General features: G+C 48.9%; 1 protein-coding gene across 1 annotated transcript; it reads right to left on the bottom strand.

Annotated features, from left to right (window-relative positions):
- Nucleotides 1-427: 427 nt before the first annotated feature.
- Nucleotides 428-5957, bottom strand: LOC123035100 (zinc finger protein 287-like). Its single transcript, XM_044452976.1, has 3 exons — nt 5185-5957; nt 4943-5039; nt 428-2067 (listed from the first exon to the last, which is right to left on the bottom strand). The coding sequence occupies exons 1-3, from the start codon at nt 5923-5925 to the stop codon at nt 1235-1237; spliced, it is 1671 nt and encodes a 556-aa protein (XP_044308911.1). The 5' UTR covers nt 5926-5957; the 3' UTR covers nt 428-1234.
- Nucleotides 5958-9798: the final 3841 nt, after the last annotated feature.

Genomic DNA, 9798 nt, shown 5'->3' with positions numbered 1-9798 from the left:
GTGCCTTAAAGGTGACAGCTGGATCCACAGATCTCTAGGGATAGGCCATTCCCTGATGATGTCCACATCTGGTCACAGTGCATTTGGAAGTGAAGTTCTCATCACAGCAGTCCCTACAGCTTCAATGCCAAACAGAATTTGAAGCAGCAGGCAGCTGCACTGATCCATGCAAACACACCTCTTCAGGCTGTTTTCATCCCCAGCTTTTGGGTCTTCGTTGCCCAGTCCAGACAAGCCGCCCCAAAACACGGTGCACAACAACAGGGAGCTCCACTCGCTCACTGTGCAAATATCAGCTCAGCTCAGAAGAAACAATTCTGAAGAAGGAGGGACATCAGCAACATCAGCAACCTTGCTGGAAAAAAAGGGAGGGCCTTGGGGGACCCCAGTCCCTACTGGTTTGAAAGACAGGTGAGCCACTGGATGCTCAGGCCGTGCTACTGGTGCTTTTTTATTGATTCAAAAGCAAATGGTGTGCAGGAATGAACAAAGGGCCGGCTCACAACCGGTTATAACCGCAGTACAGGGGTCAGTGCCCCTCTGGATAAACAGGACAAGCGAGGTTTGCAGCTTTTAGCTCCGAAAGTCTGACTGGGCAAAAACACCCCCCTTGTGAATGCACCCAGACACGGCAACCTCCGCACACGATTTGCTCCTTCGATGCTTTTAAAAAATCCCCTCCAATGAAATACCCATATTTAACTAGAAGACACCGATTCTTTTCCTGTCTCATCAGAAAGAGATATTTTTTCCCTGAGTCATCTTACGAGGTGCCTGCAGCTTCTCTCTGTTGAAGATTCTTTAATACTGAGCGAGAAATGACTTGCAAATGTACCTCTTCCTATGCGCTTATCCAAGGGTAAGCAAACTGTGAGCCACCGGGCAAAAATTATGTGGACCTAGACTTAGTTTCAAAAATGTTCTGGAAGCGATCCGTTCAATGCAAGTGTTCTTTCCCCTGCAACTTTTTGGTGGAAGAGAGGGAGCGTGAAGGGGTGAAGTGCGGAGGAGAGAGAGAGAAAGTGTGGTGGTAGAGGGAGGGAGAGGAAAGCCACCCATTTTTCTCTCGTTCCACCCACCACTGGCCTCAGCTCTGCCCGCCGCAAGCACGCAGACCCTGACAGATTAGGTTCAAGGGAATGTGTTACCAGACGACGACGACAATTTGGCCCACCCCGATTTTTTCGGTTTCTCTCCTGCCTGGGCACAAACAGGCCTTCTGCCCACGCAGCCTCTACTCCACGTGGGTTCGCTCGTGTTTAATCAGGAGCCACTTCTGACTGAAACGTCTCCAGCAGTGGGAACATCGGTACGGCTTTTCGCCTGTATGGGTCCTCTCGTGCCTTATAAGGTCCGAACGTTCAAAGAAGGTTTTTCCACAGGCGGAACACTGGTGGGGTTTCTCTCCCGTGTGCTTCTTTTTATGCTTGATGAGGTTCCAACTGTAAACGAAGCTCTTTCCGCAGGTGGAGCAGGTGTACGGTTTCTCCCCCCCGTGGATCCTTTCGTGCTTAATGAGGAGTGAGTTTCGGCTGAAACACTTCCCGCAGGCTGAGCACTGGAAGGGTTTCTTCTCGACATGGGCTCCCTCGTGGAAGGTTTCACACACAGCTTTCCCACAATAAGAGCGCTTGCAGGGACTTTCCAGAGGGTGGATTCTCTGGTGTCTCGTAAGCTGGTCCTTGCAGACGAGGAGTTTCCCGCACTGAAACGGCATCTCGCGATTAAGGACTCGTTCGTGGCCGGAAAGTCCTGGGACCTCCCCAAAGACTTCCTCGACTATCATGTATGCCTCTTGCTTGTGTCCTAAGACGCATTCGCCAAGGATCTTGTCTGTCACACTCGGAGTGGAATCTCTTGTGCCATTCCTCAGATGGCTTCTCTGCTGCCTCTTTAGTCTGTCCTGATCTTCAGCCATTTTGCCCTCATCCCCAACTTGGGAAACAACTTTGGTTGCTCTCCTTTGGGGCTTTACTGGCTCGGAACGTTCCAGAAAGTTCTCTCTGACCTCACTTGGCTCAGGATATTCCAGAACATTCTCTCCACTTTCACACACTTGCATGTAACCTTGAGGAATGAAAAAGGGGGAAATGGTCATATTTGTTGTTGACAGATCTTCTCTGGATGAAGCCTCACTTCATATTTATTAATTACTTCAATTAATGTACCAGGTTAATATGGTTGATTTTATATCATCATCATCACCATCATTATTGTTGTCATTGTTGTTATGTTTTAAATTTTAAAATGCCAGGAGACATTTATTTTATGTGTCAGCTAATATATTTAGGTGTAATTCTATGCATATTTAGATAGGAAAAGATCTAAAAAATCCCAGTATTCATCAATCAGCCATGTTGGCTGGGGAATGCTGGGAGTTGTCAGATTTTTAAAATGTTTAGATACAGGATTGCACCTGCAATAAATGAATGAATTCCTCACGTCTTCAGCAGACAAGTGAAAGAAAACAGAGGAAAACAACTAACGCCATCAGGAGCCTCACACAAACTAATAAAACAGAATCAACAGCATGTGGGATGGCGGAAATAAAAAATATTTTCATATTGATATTTGAAGTTTTGAAAGGCTTGGCCTGGCACTGAAAGATAGACGCGGGTAGTGGCAAGATAGTGCGTTCCAAAGTCAGAACAGGGTAACAGAAAGGGCTCCTTCACTTTTCACCAGAAACTTTACCTCATAATGTGGCCTCTAATTCAATGGGAATCTGATGAGGTGAGTGACTAGAAGGACAGACAGAACCCTGCTAGAGAGAACCCCTCCTGGAGAGGTTCACTAGGTACCTACACTGTGGTATTTTCAGCACCAGGCAAAGACCTTTGGGTTTTTCCAGGCCTTTTAACCCTTCGGTTTTAAAAAATATGTCAGGGCACAATGCTATCAACCCTGTGGCAGACATTCACAAGTGACCGTGCCAGATGTCCTAGTCGGGTGTCCAGGGAAGGAGGGTACAGCACCAGTCAGAATCAGTGCAATGCCCCAGCTGCAACCTCACCTGCCGCCTGCCCCCTTCCCCCCCACACAAGGCCCACTTGCAATTTTGGTTACAGGGACAACCAATGGGGCTCCTTCTGCACCAGCCCATGAGGGGCACGGCAGGAGCTTGGTCCTGAGACTGCGGGATCTTGGGGTAGGATTTCCAAAATCTTACAACCACTCAAGATTGTGTGTTTCCTGAATTTAAAAAATTTTGCACGGATGTGGGCTTTTATTTTGATTACTCCCTTAGCTTTACCTTGATATAAACTTACTTTTTATATTATATTTTACTATGTTGTTGTATTTTTGGTTTTAAACTTTATTGTGTAAACGGCCTGGAGTGCTAATTGGCAGTAGGGAAACTGGCTCACTGGTGCTCTAGATATGCAATAAATAAATAAATACTTTTGGGATGGTTGCTTAAATTTGTACTATAAGACATGGTGCCATAGAGATTGAAACAACTGAACATGTTATATTTTACTGTCAGTTTTATCAAGAAATACAGGCCAAGTTTATTTCTCATCTGCTTAGAAGGTGGCCAGGCACCTAAGGTTGCCAGGAAGCTCCTTCTAGGCACCAATGACCAGCTAGCAGTTTGTTGGGCTGGGTTCTTTGCAGCTTCCTGCAAGATCTGCAAAGATATCGTATGCAATGTTCTAAAATTTTAATTAAGAATTGTAACAGGCAATTTAAAGCAATTTTATATCATTTGTTTAGTGTTATTTTGTCCTTGAATAGTTGGAATATTTTAACCTATGATACTGTTTGTAGATTGTTTATTAAGATCTTGCTGGTCACTGACCATAATAAATTGATGGCGTCGTTGCTGCTCCTGATTCTGCCCGCTTGTAAGGTGGCTTCAGGAAAGGAAAAGCATTCTGGAATCATCAGAAGGTAGGGCTTCCTCCCTTTCAGAGGCCCAAGACTGCCTACCCTTGCTGAATTTCCATGTCCCCAGACCACAGAGCAGAGGGAGAGAAGGGAGGCAGACTCCGTCGGCTCTGAACAGCCGACTCCACGGAGCTCGTCCCTCCGCTGCCCTCTGCCCTCCCATCAGGCTGCAGCAGAGGGAAAGGTGGGAAGAAGCCAGCTCCAGGTGCTTTGCCCTACAACTCCCATCAGCCTTAGCCACCACAGCTGAGGGTGAGAGATTATGGGAATTGTACGCTGAACACCTGGATGCCCGCAAGCTTCCTACTGCTGGACTAAATGATCTCTCAGGTCCCTCTTCCAATTCCTGGAAGCACGGGGCAAATGTTGGTTGCTTTGGCCTCATGCAAGTGTCTACCTGAAGTTTCAAGGCATGATTGTGACTCCCTAGAATGAGATCTTCACCCTCAACCCAAGATTCCAATAACATCATGAAGGACCTTCGCAGGGAAGCTCCAAGCCAAGCCACCCACCCCATGGCAGCCAGAGAGAACGAACTCGGTGTGAAGTCAGACCGAGTGCAGTGATGAGGCCCAAAGGAAGCAACCAGAATGCACTCAACAAACAGGCGAAGTGACTTTCCTGCAACCTGGACCGCGGGTCATCCAAGACAGCTCGACGGCAAGAAAAATGCCCAGATCGGCATCTGCACACTCACTGGCAAACTTTCTCTGTGTAGCGTCCCATCTGTGTTCAAGGTTTAGGCTGGGGAACACTGTGGCTTAAATGACGCATTAGGAAGGCTTGAGGGAAACTGCAAGGTTTCCCACAGTTAAAAAAAAGTTTAGGAAAATAAAAATGAATTACAAAAAGGAGGAAACCCTGTGAAAACAGCCCAATGAGGACTAAGCTGGAATGCTGAGTGGAAGAGGCACAGGCGCAGGGAACGGAGTGCCTGGAACTGGGAAGAGAAACACTCTACCCAACAACTTTCTGTTGCAAGCCGTTCTTGTTGATCAGGATTTGAAATTTAACGTTGCTCCTAAATCACAGAATTTTAACATTGGCTTACCCAGCAGCCTGGCATTTGAATCCTGCTTGGCCTCGACCTGCTTCTCCCCAAAGCCAAGGGGAGTTGGCTCAGCCTTTACGGAACTTGGAGTCCGCACCTAAAAAGAGATGCAAAGATTCCTTTTTGTGCAACGGAGAAAGATCCCGGCCCAGATCCAGTAATAAGATAGGCCGCTGTTCGCCCTTCCTCAGTGTCCCTTCGCTAAACTTAAACCCCTCAGGAATCTCGGGTGGGCTGCTCACCTCTTCTTCCCATTGGCGTGCCTCTTGCTGCCTGAGCAGGAAGTCCTCAGCCAGGGCCACGGCCTCGGGGCACGTCCCTGGGCCACATTCTCTCACCCATCTCTGGATCTCCGGGGGCAGGATGATCAGGAACTGCTCCAGAATCAGCGTTTCCAGGATCTGCTCCTTGGAGTGCCGGTCCACCTTCAGCCACCGGTGGCAAAGCTCCTGGAGCTGGCTGTAAGCCCCCCTCGGCCCCTCAGCCTCTTGGTAGCAGAAGCACCTGAAGTGTTGCCGGTTCTTCTCCCGGCTCAGGGCATCCCCTCTCAGGATGGCCGCCTTCACTTTCCCATAATCCTCTCTGTCTTGGGCCTCCAGGCTTCTAAAGGCTTGCCTGGCTTCTCCGCTGAGGGCTGGCAGGAGCCGGGCCACCCACTCTTCCTTGGGCCACCGGCAGGCCTCGGCCACCTGCTCGAAGGAGGCCAGGAAGGCCTTGGTGTCGTCCCAGGGGGCGGGTTCCTCCGGCAGTTGAGGGATCACCCAGCCTGACTGAGGTGCTTCCACAGTCTTGAGAAACTCCTGCCACTGCACTTCCCATTGCTGGAGTTCCCCCTCCTCCGGTTCCTGTTTAATCTGCACTACCGGGATCCTCTGAGCGTCTTCTCCAATAATCACAGCCTGGAGGAGGTGAGGGCCTTTTCGCACACCCTGTGAACGTTCTCCTTGCACGCAGCCTGCTGGGCCCCGTTCCTCCATTTTCATCCCCACCTGATGCCCCCGCAAGAATCGCTCATATAGAAACTTCTAGAATATAAAAGAGGATTTGGCAAGAAGTTAGTTGCATTGTTTTAGACCAGCATGACGGGTTTCTTCCTGAGTGCGGAAAAACAAATGTGAACAAAGGGAAATGCTGAGCATAGTTTGCTGTTAGCGCCATAAGTGGCTGCCTTCTGCACACCCTTTGCTTCCGGTGTCCATGTTCGCCAAAAGCAGACCGCCCTTCTACAAGGAGGCTTTGGGGAAGGGATTGCGAAGGTCTGAAGAAATCCAGCTTTTTGGAAGAAAAAAATTGCTTTACATGATTATAAAACAGCACTCAGCACTCAAGTCATCCAATAGAACTGTGGGAAACACTTTAAAAGGACAAAAAAGGAGCAGATACAAGTAAAAACAAAAATATCAAAGCCAAAGGCTAAGCATTTAAAAGCTCAACTAAACTGAATTGTCTTCACTAGCCTGACGAAGGTAAACAGAAACCTCCCCAAGGAAAGGATTTCACACTGGGGTGCAACCACCGAGAAGACACTGCTGTTTCTCAACCAACCTAACGGTGGTACAGTTGAGTCATTTTATATTGCAGGTGCAATCCTGTGTATGTTTAGACAGAAAACTTCTCCAAGATGTCCCAGCCAGCATGGGAATTATAGGAGTTTTTTCTATCTAAACATGCATCTAGGAGGCCAAAGGATTCTTTGGAATCCCAGCTCCACAAAAAGTCCAGCTAGATAAAATACAAAGCATAAAATGTGGTAGTGGAGATCAAATTTGAAAGCTTACATGCGTCTTGAAAGCTTATACGGGGCATCGGTGTATGCCCTTACCAACCTTCTGCCTCAGCAGCTCTGCACTGTTTTTATATTCTGTATTGTTCCCTTCCATCTCTCCCCATTCAGGTTGTTGATGGGAATTATAGTCTGATGGAGAAGAACAGACTGGAAGGTTGTCCTGGACAAACTCTGAGTTCTTGTTTAGTGACCTTGCAGCCATCACCAAGACTGCAACTTGTGTTCAGTGCTTTCTCCAGCAACTCCAGTGCTTTCAAAGCTACAAGAAGCAGCATGGATGAGAGACATGGGTCCCAACAGCCCCAGCCAGGATGACCAATGGTCGAGGATGATGGGAGTTGTGCTTGAAAAGGCACTGGACTGCCTGCCCTTGGCTTAGAAGGTAAGAGGAACCCTGCTGACACAAACCATCCTCTCATCCTTCACGTACAGTTCACAACCACCCTTTCAAAGGCGGCTGGATTCACACATGCGGGTCAGCGCCTGTCCGCTCGCACGGCCTTCATCCCGAGGCTCGGGTGCTGAGCTCCGCTGCTCGCTTGACCGAAACGGCACCAGCCACGCACGATCCGAGGCGGGTCCCCGCTCATTCGGGGAAGGACCCAGGGTTGCGGAAGTGCAAACTGCGTGTGAAAGGGGCTGACCCACAAGGCTTGACGCCGAGTGGGTCGGACCGCTCCGAACTGGTCCATGCCCGGTGACCTGGCTGCACGACGCGACGCATCGCGGGATGGGGGAACTGGGCGCGCCGGGGGCGGGCAGGAAACGGAATGGAGTTTCCCGCAGAGGGCATGGCTGGCAGAGCAGCCTGCAACGCTTGGCCGCGGCTCCCGCTGGCCGAGCTTCTCGAATCCGGATTCCGGGGGGCGTCCGGGGGGACAGCCCTCTTCCCCCCACACCCTGCCCGGCAACTGCATGGCAAAGAAGCTGCAGGGATGACCTCCGAAGAAAGAACCGGACCGGGGGGGGGGTTCATTTTCTTTGATGTGCAAGAGGAACGGGGGGGGGCCCTCCTGGGACCAGACAGCACCTGAGCAGGGCTGAAGCGCGCTCTCGGGGTCTCCCCTCCAACTTGCGGCCTCTCCTGCTTTCTCGCCACCCCCCCCCCTTCTTGGTTTATTACACTTCCCCTTGCTGCAACTCACCTCTCCGCTCAGCAAGATCTCCTTCCTCTTCTGTTTTTTGCTGCAGGGAAATTCAAAACCAAACTCCTCCCCTAGCAGGAAAGGGACTCTCTAGTAAACCGCGCTCCGTCGCTTTAACTCTTTGGAAAGCTTTGCAAACAAGAGAAAGGAGGTAAGTACTGTACAACATGCGCTTGACTTTGCGGCGCCTGCCGCAGTTGCGCTGGACTGCGCTTCCCAGCATCCCCAGGCAGAAATGCCCAGCAAGGCTGCCCTTATCCATCCGCGCACAGTCGGCACACACCGGATGCTCGGATCTCCCTCTTGATTTATTTCAGGCATTTACTATATTTAGAGTTCCTGTACGGAACCCACGATGGCTTCAAGAAGGAAAAACTTTTTATCCTCACAGCAACCCTGTGAGGTGGCTTAGATTGAGAGATAGCGATGGGCCCAAAGGCTTCTTGGCCAGGTGGGGACTCGAAACTGGACCCTGGAAGTAAAAAGGAATGGCAGTCTTTGACGTGACTGACGTCCACACCCCAATAGCAGATCGTGCAGTTCATCTGATTAAAAACCACACGGCAGTCACGAAGGTATCAGCAAGGCAAGAGTGCGGTGCAAGCCCACACGCTTCGAGCGCTTTTTCATGTGGCTTCTGGAATGACGTTGCAGTTAACTGTATTCTGTAGCAAATTTTACTGCATTTTATGTACCATTGCAAACGGCCGAGAGCTTGGCTATTGGGCCAGTATAGGAATATGATTAATAACCTAATCCCAGGGTTGTCGTTGTGAGGATAAAATGGAGCTAATGTAAACCACCCGAGAAAGGGGGGATATCAATGCAATGCAAAGCAATTTTATTTATTTATTTGATTTATATCCTGCCTTTTTCCTACAAAGGGCTCAAGGCAGCTTACATCTCCTCCTCCATCTTATCCCCACAACAACAACCCCATGAGGTAGGTTGGGCTGAGAGTCTGTGACTGGCCCAAAGTCACCCAGTTGGCTCCATGGCTGAGCGGGACTAGAACCCAGATCGCCTGAGTCCCAGTCCCACACTCTTCACCACGACACCACACTGGCTCCTTATTCTTATTCTATTATTCTTCTGCCCCCTGAACAGCCAGTGCTCTGGGCCACTGGGACATGCTCTGTCTCCATCAGCCCGTTTTTGGAGCATCCCCTTTTTTCATTTCTTTTCCTAGAAACTTTACTCTGGACCCAAAGCCTAATTTGTACGGCATTCTTTTTTCACCATGCTCAGCCGGATGTCTCCTCTCGATCCGTACCATTCTGCTTGTGTTTCTCAAAAACTGGTACTGTAGGGTTCTCTACACAAGGCAAGGTAAATTTGCACGTCTTCCAGGGCCTCTCCCATGTTTTCCAACCATTTTGGGGCTTTTTGAAAAAGCATAACAAAAACAAAAATTCAACTATTAAATTTCAAATGCAGAACAAACTGGAATGGAAGTTTTTTTGTTTGTCAGTGTTCTGCTAGACTGTCACTTTGAGCTTGGATCATGGAATACAGAGAAAAACAGAGAAAGGCAAACTCTGGGGGAAACATGTAAAAGATGCACATCAGAGACTTGTTCCTTCTGATCCTGGAAGTAGCATAGAGCCATCAGGAGTAGATTGCTCAGCCCCCTTTCAGAAAGTTCTAAATTGTGGCCATCCCTGCATTTGGTAAAAGCAAATTCCACCGTTTTGCTATGTGTTGTGTGAAGCTCTGGATTAAGTATTGGAACTATTGGCCATTTGACAATCCACAAAGACAAGGTTTCAAGCTGGTGTCGGGAGAATTTTTTGGTCTTTAGATTCCTACAGATTGTTATATATTGATTATCAACTGATTTATTGTTAGGATTATTTGGTTTTTCAAGTCTTCAAGCATCATCCACAGAAAAGGGGGATATATATGTTATAAACAACAAACACAGC

Source organism: Varanus komodoensis, unplaced genomic scaffold (genome assembly GCF_004798865.1).
Source record: "Varanus komodoensis strain SLA01 unplaced genomic scaffold, ASM479886v1 scaffold76, whole genome shotgun sequence".
Lineage (NCBI taxonomy): Eukaryota > Metazoa > Chordata > Lepidosauria > Squamata > Varanidae > Varanus > Varanus komodoensis.
This window is presented reverse-complemented; position numbering and strand designations above follow the sequence as displayed.

Excerpts from the sequence above, each read along its gene's own strand:
- LOC123035100 (XM_044452976.1), bottom strand. The coding sequence starts at position 5,925 with ATGAAAATGGAGGAACGGGGCCCAGCAGGCTGCGTGCAAGGAGAACGT. Across the intron at positions 5,040-5,184 it reads CACGCCAATGGGAAGAAGAG|GTGCGGACTCCAAGTTCCGT; the intron begins GTGAGCAGCCCA and ends ATCTCTTTTTAG. Across the intron at positions 2,068-4,942 it reads TTCAAATGCCAGGCTGCTGG|GTTACATGCAAGTGTGTGAA; the intron begins GTAAGCCAATGT and ends TCATTCCTCAAG.